At 39.5% G+C, this 22,907-nt stretch overlaps 3 protein-coding genes across 3 annotated transcripts; 2 read left to right on the forward strand and 1 right to left on the reverse strand.

Moving 5' to 3' along the window:
* The first annotated feature begins 5,457 nt into the window (after positions 1-5,457).
* On the forward strand, positions 5,458-10,113 carry ugt2a5 (UDP glucuronosyltransferase 2 family, polypeptide A5). Its single transcript, XM_079450620.1, has 6 exons — positions 5,458-6,293; positions 6,835-6,983; positions 7,681-7,812; positions 8,440-8,527; positions 8,612-8,831; positions 9,543-10,113. The coding sequence occupies exons 1-6, from the start codon at positions 5,579-5,581 to the stop codon at positions 9,835-9,837; spliced, it is 1,599 nt and encodes a 532-aa protein (XP_079306746.1). The 5' UTR covers positions 5,458-5,578; the 3' UTR covers positions 9,838-10,113.
* A 416-nt stretch (positions 10,114-10,529) lies between these two features.
* Positions 10,530-19,980, forward strand: ythdc1 (YTH N6-methyladenosine RNA binding protein C1). Its single transcript, XM_079450610.1, has 16 exons — positions 10,530-11,066; positions 12,389-12,490; positions 12,596-12,894; positions 12,983-13,364; positions 14,182-14,250; positions 14,353-14,456; positions 14,542-14,650; positions 14,871-14,988; positions 15,143-15,227; positions 15,781-15,950; positions 17,824-17,903; positions 18,231-18,267; positions 18,338-18,377; positions 18,548-18,613; positions 18,810-18,941; positions 19,266-19,980. The coding sequence occupies exons 1-16, from the start codon at positions 11,039-11,041 to the stop codon at positions 19,479-19,481; spliced, it is 2,037 nt and encodes a 678-aa protein (XP_079306736.1). The 5' UTR covers positions 10,530-11,038; the 3' UTR covers positions 19,482-19,980.
* Positions 19,981-19,998: 18 nt separating this feature from the next.
* arl6ip4 (ADP-ribosylation factor-like 6 interacting protein 4) lies at positions 19,999-22,647 on the reverse strand. The gene is made up of 5 exons (XM_079450633.1): positions 22,342-22,647; positions 21,788-22,207; positions 21,580-21,697; positions 21,177-21,246; positions 19,999-21,108 (listed from the first exon to the last, which is right to left on the reverse strand). Exons 1-5 carry the CDS (start codon positions 22,442-22,444, stop codon positions 21,052-21,054), a joined length of 768 nt encoding a protein of 255 aa, XP_079306759.1. The 5' UTR covers positions 22,445-22,647; the 3' UTR covers positions 19,999-21,051.
* Positions 22,648-22,907: the final 260 nt, after the last annotated feature.

Consider the following 22,907-nt stretch of genomic DNA (forward strand, 5'->3'; position numbering starts at 1 on the left):
ATAAATACAACCCGTTACCTTTTTTATCTTGCAAACATGTTCTGCCGATATAAATATCATTATTTTTAAAGAGATTTATTCACTCAATGTCGAGGTAACAATATTCACCGTAACCCCAAAACAACGCAAGCTGATGATACAGTGATATTTGAAATACGATGGGACAAACATCTAAGCATTCAGAGAAAGGTAATGTGGACAGATGGCTCTTGTTTTTACAGGACATTAAAAAAATTACATCAAAAATTCCATTGCCCATTTTAAAGCTCCAAGCAGCTTACTGAAATCTCATTGTCTTGGCTTTTTCTTCTGTACAGTAATAAGCTGAACAGTTCTGATGTGACACAGTAAAACGCTCGGGGATTATCAGACACTTGATGGAAAAACAGCCCATCAACAAATCCACTGTTTACAGTTTCTTCAGCAGAGAAATTCAGAGGTGACAGTACAAAGTTTATCATAAAAAACGATCAATAAAGTCAATAAATATTTCGATCATCTGTAATATTGCTCTTTAATGTTGACAATTTTTGCTTTCAAGTTTCAACTTCATATGTAAAGTCCGATGACACGTATGAATCGAATCCTGTAATCTACTTCCACTGCCGTACAGTAAATCCACTACATAAGATCAGAGAAATCCTCCAAACACACACGGTTCTTTTGACTGAGCTGTATGTTGAATGTCCACGCTCCTGGAAGACCTGCATTTGAACGGCTCGTTAAATAATGATCCCTTAAGCCCTCACTGCTGCCGACATATTTAATGTTCGCCCTGCATTTTCTTAAATGAAGGGTCTTAAGAGAACAAGTCTTTCCCAAATCCTGCAGAGATGAAACGATTCATTAAATAAAGAGTTTCCGTTCTGTTGACCACTCCGACTGATAGATCACAAGAGCAGATTACTGACAAACATACAATTATTATTATTTCCCCGTGACGGAGAGAAAGGCGTGTGGGGGTGCCGGGGGGGTGATTTAGGGTCAAAGGGTCAGTGTCACAAAGATGCTACGCAGCAAACCAATAGGACTGTAGGCAAGCCACGCGCCACAACAGACTGAAACCAAGATGCAGGGTGACGTTATTTCTCAAAGCGACAGAAAATCTCCTTAAAAACAGCGTCTTACCCCGCAGAGGATCCCAGCGGCCTTAGAAGGATTTAGCACAACACTTAAAGAAATTTTGCGTTTGTTTAATCTATAGTTTAAAAGCATGCTGCTGTGGGTACTCATGTCTATGGTATATATAATATATATATATGGAAGTATAATGTGAAGGCATAATTTCATACATTTCTGACCAGAAGGAAAATGTATTACAACAAACTCTTACGCGACCCTTTTTAAAAACTCTATTTAAAAAATTTTACTTCCTGGGTTTTATAAAAATATGAAATGTTTAAATGTGCTAAATCGCAGTTTTTCAAGACTACTTGAATGTTTATAATGTTCTCATATTGGTCATGTTTATATGGATTTGTTTAGGCGTGGGTTTTAGAAGGGAAATCCTGTATGACATTTATTGAATTATAAATAAAATCTGATTTTATGTGAATATTATTCTCAAAGCCAATTGACTAAAAATAGATACAGATGGTTTTATTTTAGTATATCAAGAGTGAATTTACCTTAATCATTGCTATTGCTATATGTTGTTATTGTGGCGCACGTGTTCTCAGTTATTTTACTATATAGACATTTAGCGCCACCTAGTGATAAATATACACAAATACACAACCTAGGCTTAATCCTAAACTGCATTATTCAGACGAGTATTTACAATTTAAATACATCAATAAACATGACAGACAACTTTCTTCAGTTCTGCGTTGAGACTGCTAACCGTCAGGGGAAACACTTATTGTGGTATGAATTTATGCTGCTGCCGCCCAAGCTCATTTAAATATTTATATGAATAAAAATATCTAATTGTAATTTAATCAAATATACCGATATATATAATGATAAATCGCAACCTGTACCTTTTCCCTCTTTGCCGCCATTCTTGTTTGAATCACCTCAGCGGCGGAGTTATTTTCTAGATGCGAGTTGTGCTTAGGCTCTGCTCGTCAGCGCGGATGAATCGGAGGGTTTGAGGTAAAAAGTACGTCCTGCATGTTTGACAAAAATAAATCGTAACAATATCTGCTGTTTTTATCCTGAGCAAACTATAAAGTAAAAGCTTTTAAATAAAGACACGTTACATGCGCGGGTCTTTAATCCCTTCAGATGTGAGTTTGTCGACAGTAAGGTCACGCTAGACGCGGCACGTGAGAATTGTGCCGCCCAGATCGGAAGTGACTCGTTTGGCAAATGAATAAAATCACTAATTAAATCAAACTGTTTATATCAACTTAAACCACTCGACGACATTACAGCTCATTGTGTTATCGCTTATTTGCATATCTGAAGAGTTTGGTTCCGAAATGAGATCACTTCGTTTTAAAATGAAATGTAAAGATTTTAGTGGAGTCCAATTAATATCAATCAAAATTCAGTTGGTTTGTTTTGATTTGCGCCATAATAACAAAAAAATACAGCTAACTAACACAGTAAAACACAATAAAAACACGCTAACATAATAAAAAACATGATTTTTTACATTATTGAAACCAATCATTAGTTCTTGACAATAAATGGAATTTGCTGCAGACATGAAATGGTCGTCGAGTGTCAAATAAAATCAAATGAAATCTTTTGTGGTCCCCAGAGAAGATATTTTTGAGTTTTTTGTTTGTTTGTTTTTAATATAAAGCAGAAATCTCCTGGAAACCATCCCTGAAAGACACACATCTTTATTCATGATGTAACAGTGTATGTAAAATACATACATTCACGCATAGGCCTACAGGCTATAGCAGTAAAATTGTTAAACTGTATAGTACAATTGTGGATTGTACTGACTTGAACGTTATGAACATTGTTTCATTTTAAGTGCTTTATAGTATTTCAGAGCTCAAGTCAATCCCACTGAGGTCCTGGGCAATTCCAAGTTTATGGACGTGATATTTTGCGTTATGGACGTGACATAAAAACGCTAAATTTGTTACGAATATGTTGAACCATATGTTTATATTTTACTGAACCCTTGTGGGTGGAGTCAAAACATAAAAAAAAATTCAGTATGAACAAATTTGTTTATTTTAAAAAAGGGAAATAAACATTTACATTTACATTTACATTTATTCATTTGGCAGACGCTTTTATCCAAAGCGACTTACAAGTAGTTTTTTTTTACAGTGTCACATTACTGCAGAGCAATCAGGGGTAAGGTGCCTTGCTCAAGGGCACTTCAGTCATGACCTGCTGGCACTGAGATTAGAACCAGCAACCTTCTGATCACAAGCCCAACGCTCCAACCATTAGGCCACAGCTGACCAAACATGCGTTGTGGATGTGTCAAAAAATGCACACGGTTTTTGGAAGACGACAAATTTCTGTGAATTAAAATGCACAATCCTGAAGCAATAATACCCAATGAATGGAGAAGGGATGCCTCTTTATAGAACATAAAATAGTGTCCATTTATGAGGAATATGAAGCGTTATGGATGTGAGAATCCTGAAAATGGCTCTTACCTGACTATGAAAATTACTGTAGAGAGGAAAATTTAATAAATATTAAGAATACAAACAGATGAATTTCAGTGGAATAACTATAATGCTGTCTATCGATTTGTCTTCTTTACAAGGCTGTTGTGTGGACAGATCGTCGATGGTTTCACTCACAGAACTCTTTTGGTCTCTTGAATCACAGGCTGCAGCTTCACAAGCAACAATTTACCTGAAAGATTCACTTTCAGACACATGTAGATCATTTACAGACGGATCACTCATAGACACTCTGATCTGATCTGCCGAGTCTGATTCTGCCGGCATTATTGACCTTAAACAGATTATAAAGACAATCAGATATTAATGGACTACACTGTAAACATCTCACATACTAAATCAAATAAAAGTTTTCCTGGAAAATTACATGATTTGATCTGTTTTTCTTGTACATTTCTCTTTTCTTTTTCGGTTATTTGACAGTTTTTGACTGTATTTCAAAAACACGCGAAAGGTATGTTAATATAACAAATTAAAAATTCATTTTTTTTCTCATTATACATAAAAGAAATAAAATAACAGCATTTCTGTAAAATGACGGGCTTTGAAAGAGTTTTTGATTTCAGCATATCTTTCCAGAACTGTTGTACCTCAGACCAGGTGTTGTGTGGGTCACACTTCTCACAGACACACAGCTGATCTCAGAGGAGTCTGATCTAATCTGGACTGAAAAAAAATCATAAAGTACGCACAAAAGTCCATTTCGAAACGTTTTGTATATCGTGACAGAACTGAAATACCTCAGACCGGGCGACGTTTTATCCCCCTTAACTTTTAGTGGTTCACACATAGACAAACAGCTGATCTCAGACGAGTCTGATCTGTAACGAGTCATTCTATATTTTGCCAACCAGTCATGTTTCTTTAATTTGATTCAGAAATGACAACATTCATACACAATACTAATATCTTTGCATAAAATTGCTGAAGAAATTAAACAAAAGTTAGTTTTAAAATGTCTTATCTTTACAGAACATAATTGTACCTCAGACAAGGAGATGTGTCCTTAATTTTCATTGGTTCGGCCATAGACGCGTCACTCCTCACAGCTGATTTTAGATGAGTCTGATCTCTTCAATCTTATTTTTAATATATCATAATGCTAAATGTAATATTAAAAGGCAGCCATTAGAACCACTGGAATCATGTAAACAAAACCTTGATCGGATTAATACCTGAATCCTGGAGAATCATCTCCATCTGTGAGTGTTTGTAAATCCTCCATGAAACGTTCAGTAACGTCGCTCTCCTCAATCTCCTCTGATGAATCTGTTTATCTTTCATGATACACCGTTTGAAATGTGATTTGAATAAAAACATATATTGGGTAAAATATAGATATTTTATAATATTTTCCACCAGAGAATCAGCAAAATTGAATCGAATGGGTTTGAATAAGGTTTATTGCACGATTAATTGATTCTGTCTAAATGTTGCCTTTAAATATAAAGAGCACAGAATCAGTCGCAGATCAGTCGCTTTCTCTGCATTGTGCCGACTCCCTAAAGATGTTTAAAGTCTTTCTTTGCAATGTTGCAACGCAAAAGCTTTCTTTAAAACACATGTTATACAACAATAATTCCTGCCCTTGAACAAGCACGGCTTCTCATATTTTACGGCTCAATGAAATCACTTTTCAAATATAGCTGGTAAAAAGTAAACAACCTTCTAGCAGAGATCGAGAACAAGTAATGACTTGACGAAAATAAGTAGGTATAGTCTCATGAGTTGACCCTGGGATGCTCTTAGTTACACGCAAGATAGCCTTCATTACGACTGGAGTGAAAGTTGAACGTTTCGCAACCCAAGTTCACAAGCTCCGCTATCTATCTGTATATATCGTTGTGCAAATAAATAACTTGTTCTTGCAGGGGGCGAAAGCACCCACCCTCCCAAATATAACCTGACCTTTGCACAAATCCTGTGCATTTATATCTGGATTCCTGTCACAGCGCACCAACTCCATCATGATTTCTGGGCCTTTATTTGTGTTTCTAATGCTGTGTGGAACAGGCGTGGGCCACGCCGGCAGGGTTTTAGTGATGCCGGGCGAGTTCAGCCACTGGCACAACATGCGCACCATCATCGACGCGCTTGTGGACCGGAACCACAGCGTGACCATTCTGACCAGTTCTTCCTCACCCTCTGTACCACACACGAAGACGGAGAAGTTTACTTTCAATGTCTTTAAAGTCAACATGGAGAAAGAACAAGTCAAGGCGATGTGGGACAATTTTATCAACCTCTGGATGATCGACACAGCACCCGAATTCAAGAAGATCTTCATGTTCTGGAACATGATGACCGAGTTCATGGCTGTGGCGTCTGACATCTGCTATGGGATGTTTCACAATCCGGATCTCTTACGCACGCTCAGGGAATCTCGTTACGATGTGCTTTTATCCGATCCCATGATGCCGTGCACCGACCTCATGGCGCAGACGCTCAATATACCGCACGTGCTGTCGCTGCGCTTTACCTTTGCACACAGTTTCGAGCGGATGTGTGGCCAGCTGCCCACCACACCGTCATTTGTTCCTGCGGCCGCTGTGACCGACCACCTCACTGACAACATGAACTTCATGGAGAGACTAGAAAACATGCTCCTGTACATCATACACACAGCTGTATTCAAACTCAACACTAGGATTAACTTTGATGCACTTTACACTGAAATAAATGGTAATTCAGGCATCTTTTACTCACCTTGAAATGTAATTGTTGCTGGTGAAGTCGTGTGACGCTCATGAAACTGTGTTACTGTGTTATGCAACTCAATGCATATACAATCACAAGGGTCAGAAGGAAATGTTATTTAAAGGGACGGTTTGTAGCTAAATTTAAATGATTCATTCAGTTTATTCATCATCATGTCATGTCAAAGCTATATGAGTTTCTTTCTTCCACGGCGCACAAACGTAGATATTATGAAGAACGTTGATAGCCAAAAGTAATTGAGCCCCTTTGACTTTCATTAAATGAGACATTTCTCTAAATATCTTCTTTTGTGTTTCACATAAGAAAGACTTACATACACGTTTTGAACCACATGAGGGTACAAAACGATGACAGAATTTTGTGGGGTGAACTGCCTCTTTAAGTGTCTTTATGTGGGAATGAGATGATGGTTGGTGGCATATTGGGTGGTTTGTGTCCCTAAATGGGATAGAATAACAGGTTGTTACTCAAAATGTTTGAGCGACTTTATTTCTGTCGGTCACAGGTAAACCCACGACAATGTGTGAGATGGTGGGAAAGGCCGACATCTGGTTGATCAGAACTTACTGGGACTTCGAGTATCCGCGACCATTGATGCCTAATTTTAAATTTGTTGGAGGATTACACTGCAAACCTGCCAAACCTCTTCCAAAGGTGACGTCTCTGACAGACAGGTGGAAATCATCCAATCACATTCACTCATCACTCTTTGATTCCATTTGATTTAAAGTGACAGTTCACCCCAAAATAACAATTTCATCACCATTTAGGCTACTCAGCCTCATGTTATTTCAAACCTGTATACATTTCTTTTTTTCTGATATACATGTTCTGATGTACTGATGCACACCTGTACACATTTTTTCTGTTCGATTGAAAGATATTTGGATTATATTTTCAGTTCCGGGACATCATTGACTACCAAAAAAGAAAAAATTAAATGGTAGTCAAAGGTGCCCCAGAATGATTTGCTTTCCTAAATTCTTCAAATGATGTGTTCAACTGAACAAAACATTTTTTATAGCGGTTTAAACAACCCCGAGGGCGAGTAAATGATGACAGAATCGTCATTCTTGGGTGAACTGTCCCTAACTGTATACTATGAGACCACAAAATTCTTAATGCATCTCCATTACTAAACCACATCATTTGGCAAATATTTTGTGCAAATGTATGATTTAATTGTCGCAAAATTGTAAATGTACATTGTTTTCAACAGTGTCTTTAACACATATTATTTAAGTAATTGAATTGTTGTGCATTCTTAATGTGAATCAGAATAATGTTGTGTTGTAAATTGTGTGTATATATATATATATATAAAGTATATAAGTGTTTTTGTGTTTGTTAGGATCTGGAGGAGTTTGTTCAGAGTTCAGGAGATCATGGCATTGTCGTGTTTTCTTTGGGCTCTATGATCAATAATCTGACAATGGACAAAGCAAACATGATCGCTTCTGCTCTCGCTCGGATCCCACAAAAGGTCTGAAACTCTCTCTTACAACATCAGCAGATGCTCTGAGATGAATCACAACATTACAAACATTGATTTGAATACAAAAGCATGGTGCCAAAGGTTTAAAGCACAAAGTGCAAGATTTTTATTCATTTATGAGGCAGTGAACCATACCACAGATTGTAAATGACATCATTGAAAAACAGACGCAGGGGCTGTCAGAGCACACATACTGCACAGTTCTTATTCAATAAAGAAAAGGGCTTGTGAGTATACACAAAAATGACCAGAAGACATTAAATGAGCTGGATGTGATTGTTTCTTATTCTGTATGGCTCAGTGAAAACTCGTTTTAATGGTCAACTTAATATTTTCATTTCATAGACTTTATGGGTTGACCCATGTCATGTAAACACTTTCATCAAGTTCATGTGAGTTCACTGCGACATTATATTGGCCTTGACCACTCCTTCCCTATTCTGAAACTTTTACGTTGATTTCAAATAACAGTAAAGTAATAATAATAAAACTGTGTTCTACATCATCACATTTATCAAAACATCACACATAAATGTTTAAAACAAGGTAAGAAATGGAGAAATTTATGACTATAAACATATGTTACTAAGTTTCCTTGTGTGTATATTTGCACAGGTTGTGTGGCGTTACAGTGGGAAAACACCAGAAACTCTGTCCCCCAACACAAAACTCTACGACTGGATCCCACAGAATGATTTACTTGGTAAAGAAAGTGTTGTCCTGTGTTCACGTCACATGATTTATGTCCGGTGACATCAGAGAGATGAAGATTTGTTTCATCTCGTAGGACATCCCAAAACGAAGGCCTTCATTTCTCACGGTGGGACGAATGGACTGTATGAAGCTGTTTATCATGGTGTTCCTATGGTGGGTTTACCACTGTTTGCTGATCAGCCGGATAATCTCAACCATATGAAAAGCAAAGGAGCCGCTGTCGTCCTCGACATCAACACCATGACGTCCGAAGACCTGGTGGACGCTCTCAACACTGTCATTTTTAATACAACGTAAGTTCAAGTATGAAGAAACTGTTGTTCCATTACTTCATAAGCCAACGGAAAGCAATACATGTAAGTGGTGTGATATTTGACAATCTTTTGGTCACGGAGTCAAATCATCACACATAATAGTGAACAAATGTGTCTATTGTGCAAAGCGTTCCATATTCAATATTATTACATGGCTCGTTGGAATGCTTGATTCTGATTGGCCAGTCGCCACATTCCAAGGGTTGTTATTCCAAGATAACAACCGCTCAAAACTAATAACACACGGTAACACACATGCTGCAAATCATTTTGACAGGTACAGTTGAATATTACACAGAAAAGAATTATAAATGTGTATTTTAATAACATATATGACATTAAATTTACAAATGATTAAACCAAATTGCCTGTTCGTGACATTTGAATGTCATTCCTTACCTTAAAACTGAAGGTCTGCATTTGGTAAAAATGAGCTTATAAAATATTATCTTAATATCAGATTTCATGTGCAGTTTTTTTCTCATGTGGCAAGTAGCCGTGTAATAAGCAGTATAATGTACAAGCAGCCGGTTGTTATCGCAGAAATAATCCCCGACAGTGTGATCAGGACCCGAGGGGAAGCGGAGGGGATTATTTCTGCGATAACAACCGGCTGCCTGTACATTATCCCTTACTTAAAGATTTTTTTCTGAAGAACGTTCTAAAATATGCTGTTCTTTGTTTAATAAGGTACAAGGAGAGCATGATGAAGCTGTCCAGAATTCATCACGATCAGCCCATGAAGCCTCTGGATCAGGCCGTGTTCTGGATCGAGTTTGTGATGAGGAATAAAGGAGCGAAACACCTGAGAGTTCAGGCACATGAACTGACCTGGTATCAGTATTATCTACTGGACGTCATGGCCTTCTTACTCATTATATTTACTGTCAGCGTGTTCATATTCATCAAAACCTGCCGTTTTCTTTACCGGAAGTGTTTCAGGAGGACTGTTCCTGATCGCAGATCAAAAAATAAAAAAGAGTGAATATTGTACAATGTTGTGGCAATGATGGAAGTTTAAGAGTTCTGTACACTCATTTTCGTAGTTGGTCTCACTAGAATAAATTCATAAAAAGATAACATAGAAAACAAAATATGTTGATGAATTCTGATGGATTTTCGATTATTATATGATTCAAATTGGTTGAGACGTTTCTTTTATAAAACTTGGTAAATCTGGATATCTCTAAAAAAAATTAAGTTAGGAAAAGCATAGAAAAACTCGTAGTTTGTTTATATTAAAGAGACTTTTGTATCGTTCTCTTTTTGTTTTAACACTGCAATTTAGTTACTTGACATACAATTTGACAATGTGCAACATTAGAGAAATAATCGTGAATAAAATCGCATCGTGAGATCAGAATCGTGAATCGCATTGTGAGCGAATCGTTACATCCCTAGATTTGATAGTTATTAAGAATGATATTGTTTTAAATTCAACTAAATGGTGTCTGGTGTTGTTGGCTTTTATTGGTGGGATTGTATCTGTCCGATGGAAACCGAAAGAACGCCATTACTGGATTAAGTCCCAAAACACAGAACACAAATAAATTGACATTTTAATGGTTAACAGTATTGGTAGCAAAATAATTAGATTAATACCATGTTCTGATTGAATACTGGATTCTGATTGGCTGGAGGGTGTGCATTAAAACCATTTAACTCACTGGTAGCTCCAATCAATTCGATTACATTGGAAATTACCTTACGAAATAACTGTCATTCTCATCTAAAATGACACTGTAAACATTTGGCAAATAACCATGGTATAAATGGGATAATCCACGGCTAGCCGTGCGTTATATGATTTAATGCACTTCTTGGAGGCAACCAGGTCGTGCATTTAAACCCTTTAACGCAGGATTAACGCAGCAGTGAATTATCCCCTAGTATTGTAATTTCACTCTTTACACAGAAATCATTAGGTTTCCACAAGGCCATCATATCTGTTCTTTGTTGTCGGTGATTTGTTCTGTGAGGGTCTGGCAACCCTTCAGTCGTCGCGCGAGAGGAACGGCCGCCATTTTACAGCAGAGACACGCACTCGCACTCGCACGACAAAAACACACGACAGCGTGTGAGAGTTTTATTAAAACAGCCGTGAAGACACACGGTGACCAAACACGCACATCTATAGTGAGAGAACAAGAAGCCACGGATTGTGTTTAATCCAAAGAGGGCCCAATATGTCCGTCGACAGGAGGGATGAGAAAGGTAAACGATCGCTTTTATTTAGCGCAGATATTTACATGTTTTTAACCAATAAACTGTTATTAATAACATGAATTATTCGCTCAAGTTATTCACTGTGGACACGTACATTATGCGTGTGAGAGTTAAGTTACGGAGTGTTTTATAACGGACAACATCTTAACGTTAGCATGATGCTAACTCGAGTTATTGTTCAGGATCTGGTCGTGTATGTTGTTTAATGCGACAGGTTTCGTGTTTATGGTGTGACGTAGCGTGTTTGGTGGCGTTTAACGTTGTTTTATAGAAACGTGTCATTGTTGTCATGTGAATGGGATGTCATGTAAATAATAATGAACTGAATATAATAAACCAAACACGGTGTTCTGTATAGCTTCGTTGTGTGTTGTTGTAGCAGTTTTGTAACAATCCCTACATTACAGTTTGGTCTCACCAATGGCTGAAACACACTACACGACTTTAAAATCTGAACAGATTTCTTTAACAAGACATCGCACACTTGCAGACTTTATTACGGTGGCCGCTAGGCGCCACTGCGCTGCAACTGAAGAAAACGCACGAAACAACAAAAACACAAGAAAATTCAGAAGTCATCTTTAGTTTGGAGACGCATTCCATGCAAATACTCGAAACACATACAGACGACAACGGAAGTGTTTCCGGGGGACCCCAAAAACTGCTGCACTTGACTGGGACTCAAATTCGTTAGTGGAGTCTATTGCCCATGTTATTACACAAAGCGGCGAAATAATGTTATAATTGGATTAATGACATCAAGGTGCAAACTGTGTCGACTAGAATAACTTTTTTATAGTGACACTTGTTTAAGTCCAGCTGCTACAACGTCTCATAGTTTTTGTTAAACTGTTCAAATCGACAGTCTTATCAAATCCTACAGACGTACGTTAAGAAAGTTCAAATAAAGTTATAAAGCAATTACCTTCAATGTGGCTGACAACTCCACTAATGAATTTGAACAGTCAATATGAAGCGCGTCCCAGTCAAGTGCAGCAGTTTTTGGGGTCCCCCAGAAACACTTCCTTGTCGTCTGTGCAGCGTGTTTGTGTTTCGAGTATTTGCATGGAATGTGTCTCCAAACTAATGAAGATGCTTTCTGAATTTGCTTGTGTGTTTTCTTCAGTTGCAGCGCTGTGACACCCAGCGGCCACGATACTTTATGAAAGTCTCAGATAGAAACACACTGACTGATCGTATCTGCAGACTGGCACAGTCTTTCTGAAAATCTTTATTTTAGCCTTTAGTTAAAAGTCTTACATATCAAATGTTTATAATTTTGTTCACGTTGTATGGTCCCCGACTTGTAGATGGAGAACTGAATGTATTGGAAGATATTTTGACGGATGCCCCTGACCAGGACGACGAGCTCTACAACCCAGAAAGCGAACATGATATTAACGTGAAAAAGGGTACGTATTTATGGTTTTAATTCTGGTTAGAAAAGGTGTAGATCTCTCTCTCTCTCTCTTAGACTATTTCCTCATTTGAATCCCTTCGATTCTCAAACATCTCAGGGTCTAAAAGGAAGAATGAACGAGGAGACAGCCAGGACGCAAAGCGGCTCAGATCCTCGGGACACGCCACCAGACAGACTGCGAAAAGAGCCGGCCATTCTGCAGGATCAAACGGCAAAAAGACCAGCAATCCCAGAGGAAGACATGCACCCGATGACCTGTATGAGGACAGAAAGAGCCACGGCGGAAGAGGGAGCGCTCCTCAGTCCGATCTGTCTAAAGGATACGGTGAGAAAGGCGTGTCACGCAGCAGAGAGTCCCAAAGACGGATCAAACCGCTGATGCGAGACCTCACTGAGGTGTGTAGCAGTTTTACCACATATTTTCATGCGTGGCGCTCTGTGCAGTGTTTATAATGGTTTTCCACTTGTGTGTTTTTCTCTGAAGATACGGAAGACCAGCGAGGACAGCAAGGGTAGAGTAAGCCGCTCTTCCAGAGACGAGGTGGAGGAGGCGGCTCATTCAGAGGAGTACGCGTCTGAGCATGAGACGGCCAGCTCCGCCGCTGCCTCCTCTGAGGGCAACTGCTCTGAAGTAGAGGAGGAGGAGGTCATGGAGGAGGAAGGAGAGAAGGAAGGGGAAGAGGACGAAGATGTGGAAGACGAGGAAGAAGAGTATGAGCTGGAGGAAGAAGAAGAGGAGGACCCGCGGGAGGTTACCGAACAGAACGACTATGACACCCGCAGCGAGGCCAGTGACTCCCAGTCTGAGTCTGTTTCCTTCTCAGATGGCGAGTCTGTGCATTCCGTCTCAGGCTCTGAGGCCTCAGGTATGAGCTGCTGAAGAACAGAGATGATTAACTAGTAGACAAACCATGGTTTTTGCAAACATTTTCAGTTTATTTTTTAGCTATTTAGTGGCGTGTAACTCCGTTTCAATCCCAGTTGCTCTTATCTGCTTGTCTACATACGCATCTGTCTGGCATCATTCTAATAGATAAATAAATCTGTGTTGACAGCAGAAATTATTGTAGCAAATATCAAATTAAAGCAAAAATTATGGGGACAGATAGAAAATCGTCATAACTTTTGTCATATCGGCACCAGAGAATAGCTTAGTCATGGTAAGCGCATGCTACACAACTTGCAATCTCTTATGGTGTTTTCACATTTGCGTTTTGGCTGTTTTGTAACATCATTGTAATTTATATTGAGGCTCCGTGAATATGCACGTATGAAGTCTAAACAATTTGCTTTTAAATATTATGTATAATAACTTGTATTTATCATAAACTGGTTGGTCTTGAGTCTTTAATTATGGAAAAAAGGAAAAAACTACCTTGCTTTGTTCTGCATTTACCAACAAATTATAAAAATATGTTTTGAATTAGTTTTGTAAACCGAAGTCTGTGTTAGTAAAACACCCATATATGCCACACAAGCCCAACAACATAACTTAGGTCTATTTATTTGGCACCAAAATTTCGGATTAATGTGCTAATATCGCACACCACGCTAATGAGCCCTAAAACACACCTGACCTTCCAACAACCAGACCTAGTGTTTTCTCTCATCTCAGAACGTTCTTGTCTTGCATCGGCCTGCAGCTACTTTTTTGTTTTTGATCAAATCGTTTCTGACTTTTAGGCTCTGATAAGAAACACGAGAAACTGTCGTCTTCTGTCCGGGCTGTGAGGAAGGCCATTTCACTCACTCGTAAGAGCATCACACTCTCTCGCTACGTTTGATAGCATTTGTGACATTCATGTCTGTAATCTCTAGTGTCTCTATTTTAATTTGATTTCCATCTTTCCTCAGTCGGTAAAGATCAAACCAGCAAGCTGAAGTATGTCCTGAGAGAGGCCAGATTTTTCCTTATTAAGAGCAACAACCACGAGAATGTTTCTCTTGCTAAAGCAAAGGTACACCTCTCACCGATCTGTTTATTCATTTTATAGAAACTGCGTTTCATATCCAGTTTAACCAGCATCTGTTCTCTCTCCTCAGGGTGTGTGGTCCACTCTGCCCGTCAATGAGAAGAAACTCAACGCGGCTTTTCGCGCGGCCCGAAGCGTAATGCTGATCTTCTCTGTCAGGGAGAGCGGGAAATTTCAAGGTGCTTCTTGCAAAAAACAATAGAATTCATGAAATATAAATGACTTTGTAGTCTTGGAACACTGGCGGTGACACACGGTTTAGTTTTATTAGTCTGCCTGCTTTGTAATACTGAGGGATTCAGTTTGAAATAAAAGGTCTTGAACTTAGAAAATGTATGAAATCTTCTTTTCAAATGCTGGAGAATTGTCAGATTTAATCTTTGGGGGTTTGTTTATCAGGTTTTGCCCGTCTCTCTTCCGAGTCGCATCACGGAGGATCTCCCATCCACTGGGTGCTGCCCGCAGGCATGAACGCCAAGATGCTCGGAGGAGTCTTCAAAATCGACTGGATCTGCAGGTATTAACCAATGACGATACGACTTTATTGTGATATCAAGCTGTAAAAGGTTTTACAATTGACTGTACAAACCACAAAAGTATTTTCTAAAATTTTTCCTGCGAAACAAAAACACAAGAGAATGACTCCACGTCTTGTTTTTCTTTGTCTTAAGGCGTGAACTACCTTTTACCAAAACAGCCCACCTTACCAACCCGTGGAACGAGCACAAGCCTGTGAAGATTGGACGTGACGGACAGGTAAGCTGTATCTTTTATTTGTCAATTTGTTTATACAATGGGGGAAATAATTATTTGATCACCTACTGATTTTGTAAGTTTGTAACTGTATCTCGGTGGTAAGAGCATTGTTTTAACAACGCAAGGTTGTGTGTTTGATCCCAGGGGATTGCAGATACCTGTGTATAAATGTAAAGGATAATGTCACTTTGGATAAAGCGTCTGCCAAATGCCTAAATGTAATGTAAATGTTTGCCTGCTTACAAAGAAATGAAGCGTCACATTTTTCATCGTAGGTTTATTTTAACTGATAGGAACCAAATATCAACAAAACGTATATAAAGGTTATAAATTGATTTGCGTTTCAGTCAGTGAAATAAGTATTCATGTATAGAATATATAAAAACAGCCCGAGATCAAATAATGATTTCCCCCACTGTATGTGGCCGTATTGATATGAAATGATGTCAACACCAGAACAAAGCTTGTTTCATTGTTAAATCATGTTCATTTTGTCTTTGTTCAACCGTCCTGTATGGCGTCTCATCTGACGGATGTAAACGGCGTGCTTCAGGAGATCGAACTGGACTGCGGGACACAGCTGTGCATGCTCTTCCCCCCTGACGAGAGCGTGGATTTCAATCAGGTCATTCACAGAATGCGCCACAAGAGGAGGATGCACTCCGAGCCTCGGTCTCGGGGCCGACCCCCCCACAGAGAGCCCGCCCCTCGAGACCTGGGAAGGTTAGAAATATTCTTTGGACTGATAGTGCACGCTTGCGTCCCCGTCACCTGACGAGAAGGGCGCAAGGCGGGGTGTTTTTTTGTTCCTGCTTCGTCTTCATCATCGCTCAGAGAAGAGCCAGAAACCGGACCGGTCGGAGCGTCCATCTCCCGTTCTGTTCACGTTATATTGATGGTGGTGTGTAAGTGTGAGCCTCAGAGCGGTGTGGTGTAGCTGTAGCCCTGAGGTTGGTTTCTGTCTGTAGATGAGACTGTTTACATTTCTTCCCAAAGCCTTTTCTTGCAGGAGTCCTTGGGGAATAGAGCCAGTCAAATATGGGACCCTTTTAAAAGGAGCCTTTAATGTTAAGCAGAAGATGACGCGTTGGTTTGAGGGGCAGAAAGCAGTCGTTGTTAAAGCAAACCCCCCCCCAAAAAAAAAAGCTTTCAAGAGGAGCGTATTTTGGGACTTCTGTTCTGGGTTTCCTTTCCCAGTGTGTGCTGGTCAACGTAGATAGATAAAGTGTCCTGGTAGAGAGAGAAAGTGAGAGGGAGAGAGGGGTAGTGCCGATGGACTCCAATCTCAACAGGGACTGTTCCTATAAGAGTCCTGCTATACATGAACTCTCTTCTGTCCCAAAATGAGGGTGGCCTTCACTTTACCTCTCAAACATGGACATAAAGCATCCCTGCTCTCTCCAGAAAAAATAATGCTTTACATTATCTGTCCCTCACTGATGGACTCAACGTCACGCATGTCTTTCCCCCTGCCCCATCCCCTTTGTTAAAAAAACAGCCCCTCCCCTCGATGGGATGTTGCACCTGGCGGTAGGTAGGCGGTTTGGTTTTCCTCCTCTGGACGCCTCCACCCCTCCCTTCTTCTGCGTTTCTCTGAGCCTTCCATGGACTGAGTGGCCCAAGAGAAGCTTATTTCCAAATGTCTGGATCTTCTCTTGGTCTTTTGGGTTTGATTTGAAATGGACTTATCGCTCCCCCTTCTTCCGACTTACCGGGCCGTCCCGTTTAAAATGTGTTAAAGCATAAGATGGACTGTTTTATGATGAACTTTTACTCTATAAGTATTTGCCAACGTTAACAGTCGCAAAACGACCAGAATGCGGTATGTTGCACCTTCAACCAGATTTGTTTGTTTGTTTTGTTGGGTTTCTTTAACATTTCATGATTGACTGCTGAATTCACAATGAGTAATCTCAAACATTATCACCGTCTCCTTCGGCATGTGTCACATGTGGGGTGACCGTTGACAGAACCACAAAATCACGGGTTTGACATGTCAGGAAATGTACGGGTGTAACATGTTGTGCTCTGTTGACGGCGTTTGTGGCATTATGTTCAATACTGTATAAATAATTCTAACGGCGCCAGAAATGCAAAGCAGAAATGTGTAGGTTGTATTTTTGTATGTTTTGTTAAGAAAAAAAAGAACTGTTTTGTCAATCATTATTTTTGAGTATGATCTTCTGGGTTTGTGTTCTTGATGTGTGTGTTCTTGCACATTTCCAGTTTTTTTTCTGTCTGATGATTCTAATGTTAACACCTAAAATGTTTGAGACTGTTTTTTTAAGCATTACTTAAAATATTCATGTACTTAATTTGCTTGCAGCATTATTGGTAATGAACATTATGCCACCGATGCTGTCGAGAGAGCTTAACCTGCACCTGTCACATTCCTGTTAGCAGAATAATAATAGCCAGAATTCAGTGTACAACATTTAAAGGTCACATCTATATGTGGAAAAAGTACATTCCTGCAACATTCACATCAAAAACGTGAGCCCACATACACACAATAACGCGAAGGACGGAGCTGATTCATGAGTGTTTGTTTTTCAATCTGTGCCGTGTTTCACATGAATGTACCTGATTCACGTAGGCGTCGTCCAGAGGAATATGACATGCACAACCGGAAGCGGCCCAGGATGGATTATCCTCCAGAATTCCCACAGAGACCAGGTCAATATCTGCAGCACGAGACCATTACAAAGTTTTCTCTTGACATTTCTGTGCTTCGTGTTTTAAGTGTGTTGAAGTCATAGTTCACCGGAAAATGACTTCTGTCATCGCTTATTCATCCTCATGTGGTTGTAAACCTGTATGACTCTGTCGAGTAGAAGCCACAAGAAGATATTTGAGAAATGACTTGTGTGGGGTTCAATGTTGTTTGGTTCTGGTCATCCTACAAAATATCTTCTTTTGTATTCTGGAGAAGAAAGAAAGTCATACAGGCGTTCAGAATGTCTGTGCTGTCTTTGAGGTTTTCATTTTTTGCCGTCATTCTAGGTTTCATGCAGGACCCGCGCAACGCACACGTGGACAGGTAAAATCTCGGCTTTCCTTCTCTTTCAGTGGTGAATCGACGCATAATAAACCTCTGTATCTTCACACAGGCGTTTCACTGGTGTCAGAAGAGATGTGTTCCTTAATGGAGTGAGTCTTTTTATTCCTTTTCTTTCTCATTTTTCAAATAGATTTCTGGAATGATGTACAGTAAGACCAGAAGTATCCATTAAGGATTATAAAGAGGATCTATTATTTTAGTTAGTGGTCATAAATCACCCTTAGTTCAACATGATTAACACGCACATTTTTATTTCCAGTCTTATAATGACTACATGAGAGAATTCCACCACACCATGGGTCCTCCACCACCGTGGCAAGGAATGGTGAGTAATGGCAATCTGTGTCATTGTCATAATGACGTGTGACACATCGCTTATTGCTCCCTGAACACTCTGCAAGTGGCTTTGGATAAAAGCGTCTGCTAAATGACTAAATGTACATGTGATGAGAAACGGTGACAGACGGACGTACGGCTGTCGTGGTTTGTTTGAACATAAATGCTTTGTTTCATTCGCGAAGGCGCCGTACCCTGGAATGGAGCACCCGCCTCAGCACCCGTATTACCAGCATCATCCTCCACCACCACAGGCCCACCCGCCGTACTCCGGACATCACCCCATGCCCCATGACGCCCGCTTCAGAGAGAAAAGGGTTGTTCGCTCTTTTGCTATCAGTCTGGTAATGTTTTGCCTCAGTTTAGCTGAGAAATGTGCCCGATAGCTGGGAAACCTAGGGGGCAGTTTAGAGGATGTTCATTTTGTGTTTGTGCCATCCTCAAACACCATCTTTCTGGGTGTGCTGTTTGCACGCATGTGTATTTTAGTATTGTTGTTTAAATGTGTGCATTACCACTCCTCATGCTGACTATGTAGGCGGTAGACGGCAACGCTCACTAGGGTCTGGGACCAAGCTGGCAGGTTAATAAGATGCATCCGTACGGCGTTGCTCACTCTTTCTTTCTCACTTTTCTTGCAGCATGACTATGACATGCGCGTAGATGACTTCCTGAGACGCACGCAGGCGGTGGTGAGCGGACGCAGGAGCCGACCGCGTGAACGAGATCGTCAGAGAGAGCGAGACCGCCCACGAGACGGTCGGCGGGACAGAGAGAGGGAGCGTGGCAGAGAGCGAGACCGTGAAAGAGAGCGGATTCGAGATCGTGAGAAGGAGAGAGGCCGTTACCGGAGATAGGGAGAAATAATGGTGCATCTGTTTTTTCCTTTTGTTTTGTAGATAATGTTCGTTTTTTTTACAATGAACTGTTGTAAAGCCGAATACAACCTGTGCTTTTTACTCTTGTTTTCTCAAGCTGCCATTGTATCATGTAAGCAGTGCATCGAGCTGAACTGTGAAACCAAAAAACTTTTACCCTCAAATCTTTTATTGCTTTTTTTAATCATTGGTTCTTCAGTTACACATTGGCTTTTTCATTTTGGATTGTGAGGGATGTTCCTGTACTGTCTGGTTATCACAATTTTTAAGCGTCTGTGACCGTGTTTGCTAGCTCTGCGCTCGTCTTTGTGTATTCCATTGTACATTTAAACAAAGTCATATTCGGTGGCACTGCTAAATATGACTGTTGTATCTAAAGTGTTGCTTTAGACTCATTTCCTGGTGTTTGGATTGGGAAATGAGCTGTTCCTTCTGTCAAATGGAAGAATCATACATGTTATAAAGGTTTGTAAAATGACTTGAGCCATTTGTGTTTGGAAAAGTTTAGTACAAAACAAAGCGAAATCAAAGTCAATTGCTGCTGTTATGTGTTGATCAGAATGATGCATTAACTCACAAATAAAAACTTTGCATTTTTAAAATCATCTAGAAAATATGAACAAAACATTTTTAAAAATATTTTTTATGACGTCCAGTAGCTAAATGCAATTCTTTTATTTATCATCATGTGGTTGTTTTTCTTCAATTGAACACAAAAGAAGATATTTTAAAAAACATCACGGTGGTTTTGCCTTTATTCAATGGAGTTTGATTATCAACGCACTCTTAAAATCTTCTGTTCTCTATAGAATACAGGTTTGAAATGATACATTTTTGGGTTAACTATCTCGGAGTAACATTTGCAGGAAAAAAAACATGCATTTTGTAATTACCAAAAATGATAACTTGTACAATCTCGTAAGAAACATGCACAGTTACATCATTTAGGCCTTAGTGGTTACAGAAGCCAAGAACATGAGGATAGATTTAAACACTCCTGTGTTAACATACTAAATATTTTGACTAAAACTGGTTCAAATGAAATATCTGCCACCACTTAACATCTTAAGAGCTCAAATCATTTATATCATACACTGAGTAAATGTAGGTACAAAACGGTGCTTTTGGTGGCCCAGTTTCCTGAACAGCGATTAGGTTAAATCAGCACTAATTTTAGGATTTGTTCAATTGGGCCATTTACGTAGTTTTTAACAAACAAGCACTGCCCCCAAAAGTTCTGTCTTTAAATCAAACTACCTGTACATTATGCGTTGCTTTGTAGCCAATACTAAAACAGACAAATGAGACCAAAAAAAGCTTCCCAAAGGAACAATGAAGAGAAAAGTGTTTAATGTAAATATGCATTAAACATACTATAATTATTACACAACATCTGAAAGAAAATGTAATACAGGCAGATTTCCATGACATTGTTGAGTCCACACTTGACAGAAAAATAGAACAATAAGAATTGTATTCCTTTAAAAATGCTGAAGCAAGAGAAGGATTTTTCAGTCTCAAGTCTGTAGAATCAGCGCCGCTCTTCTTGCTACCTGCTGATCCCTAATCTCTTCTGAAAGGCATCACCGTCTCCCTTCGTGGCTTGCTACAAGAAGAAAGATGTTTCAAGTATATCCGAGTATTTACTGACTCAAAAGTCAAGACAAATCCTACCTTGTTGATGTCTTTGTGTCGTTCCTTGCTGACGATCTCTTCTAAAATTTCCCCTTCTCCTCTAACAACCCTGTGAGAAGATTCAACAAATGTAGAGTCGATATAAAATAAAGATACATTCAAGGTTTTTTATTTGTCAATGCCACCATATGTACAGACATACAGAGGAATCAAAATACTGTTTCTCTTGAAGTGTTTAGCAGTTAGTGCAATATATGAGGATGTACTAATAGCAATGTACTATAATGACCATATATATATATATAAACCGAGTGAGTATATCTTGTACATCTGAATGAATATACCTTTGAGAAAAGTGAAACGGAGAATTTGTTAATATGTATGGATGTATTTTAAACCATTTTAAAGTGCAAAATATAGATAACGAAAGCATCTGATGTACCTGGTACGGCCTGTTTCAGGATCAAGGACACGACGGATGACGCTCTGTCTGGCCTCGTATTCTTCTTTTGTCAGTGGTCTTCGGGTCTGAAGTCTGGCCTTGTGTTCATCAGTCATGTCTGCAATAAGAAGGAAGCATCATTTGATAAAGCCCCCCATACATCCATATAAAATGCTCTGTGTATGTTGACTCATATGTGTGCACGTACCAGGCCCATGATCATTAGATTCTTCACACTGCCACGTCTGCAGGTACGGTTGAGGCTTCTCGAGAGGAACAGGAGCTTTTTCTTCCAGCTTCTTTTGCACCTTCTTGACTTTTTTCTCTTTCTTTTTCTTTTTGCGCTTTAGTTTCTTCTTGGCCTCTTTGCGCTTCTTTTTCTTCTTCTTACTACTGGATGAAGAGCTCGAGGACGACGAAGATGTTGAAGAGCTCCTACTTCTCTTTAGCTTCTTTTTCTTCTCCTTGGCCTTTCTGTGACTGGATGAAGAGGATGAGCTTGAAGATGATGACGAACTCCTGCTTCTTTTTGGCTTCTTCTTCCTTTGGACTTCGCTGTGAGTGGATGATGAAGATGAGATGGAGGAGGATGATGATGATGAAGCACGGCTTCTCTTTGTCTTGTTTTCTACATTTGACACGTGAGAATGAAATCCATTTACTGTCAATTTTAACACAGGATGCGGTGTATGGTAGAATTTCAAGAAAATGTTCGTATCTCGTGTCATGTAGTTACAATAACATGTTTTATCGTTTTCTCACCAGAGCTCCGTTTGCGTTTTCTTCGGTCGCAGGATGATTTTCTATCTTGTCTGTTTCTGCTCTTTGATCTGTGATCTATATCATCCGACTCCTTCCGACCCATGACTGAGAAACAATAAAACCCGCTTGTGCTTTACTAACTAAAATAATAACACATTTCCCCAAACACACGATCCCTCCTGTCAGTTATTAACAACAGCACATAGTTTCATTCGTATCATATCGTACCGACTCGTTTATGTGATTTGGAAACTATCGTGCGTCTGCAGTAACGATAACACTTCCGGTGTTGTAGTCCGCGTGAGGACCCCAAATCGATTTCATTGGCTGAAAGGCAAATTCTAGGTATTGTGCGCAGCGCCTGATTAGAAATCATGCTGTAATTTGCCTACAAATGCTCAGTTTATGACATAAATATACTATATTTGTCAAAAGTAAAAAATATATGACGAGTTTGGTTCCGAAATGAGTCAATATATATTAATCAAACTGCAGTTGGTTTGTTTTGATTTGAGCCGTAATAACTCAATACAGCCGATTAACACAAAAAAACATGTAACAATTTA

The sequence above is a fragment of the Barbatula barbatula genome (assembly GCF_947034865.1).
Source record: "Barbatula barbatula genome assembly, chromosome: 2".
Classification (NCBI taxonomy): Eukaryota; Metazoa; Chordata; class Actinopteri; order Cypriniformes; family Nemacheilidae; genus Barbatula; species Barbatula barbatula.

Bases quoted from the DNA above. Each gene is read 5' to 3' on its own strand.
- ugt2a5 (XM_079450620.1), top strand. From the start codon at position 5,579: ATGATTTCTGGGCCTTTATTTGTGTTTCTAATGCTGTGTGGAACAGGC. The intron at 6,294-6,834 runs GTAATTCAGGCA...TGTCGGTCACAG, and splicing joins ACTTTACACTGAAATAAATG to GTAAACCCACGACAATGTGT. The intron at 7,813-8,439 runs GTCTGAAACTCT...ATATTTGCACAG, and splicing joins TCGCTCGGATCCCACAAAAG to GTTGTGTGGCGTTACAGTGG.
- ythdc1 (XM_079450610.1), top strand. From the start codon at position 11,039: ATGTCCGTCGACAGGAGGGATGAGAAAG. The intron at 13,365-14,181 runs GTATGAGCTGCT...TCTGACTTTTAG, and splicing joins CTCAGGCTCTGAGGCCTCAG to GCTCTGATAAGAAACACGAG. The intron at 18,614-18,809 runs GTGAGTAATGGC...TCATTCGCGAAG, and splicing joins CACCACCGTGGCAAGGAATG to GCGCCGTACCCTGGAATGGA.
- arl6ip4 (XM_079450633.1), bottom strand. From the start codon at position 22,444: ATGGGTCGGAAGGAGTCGGATGATATAGATCACAGATCAAAGAGCAGA. The intron at 21,247-21,579 runs GTACATCAGATG...ATCTTCTCACAG, and splicing joins CCTGAAACAGGCCGTACCAG to GGTTGTTAGAGGAGAAGGGG. The intron at 21,109-21,176 runs GTAGGATTTGTC...TTCTTCTTGTAG, and splicing joins GACACAAAGACATCAACAAG to CAAGCCACGAAGGGAGACGG.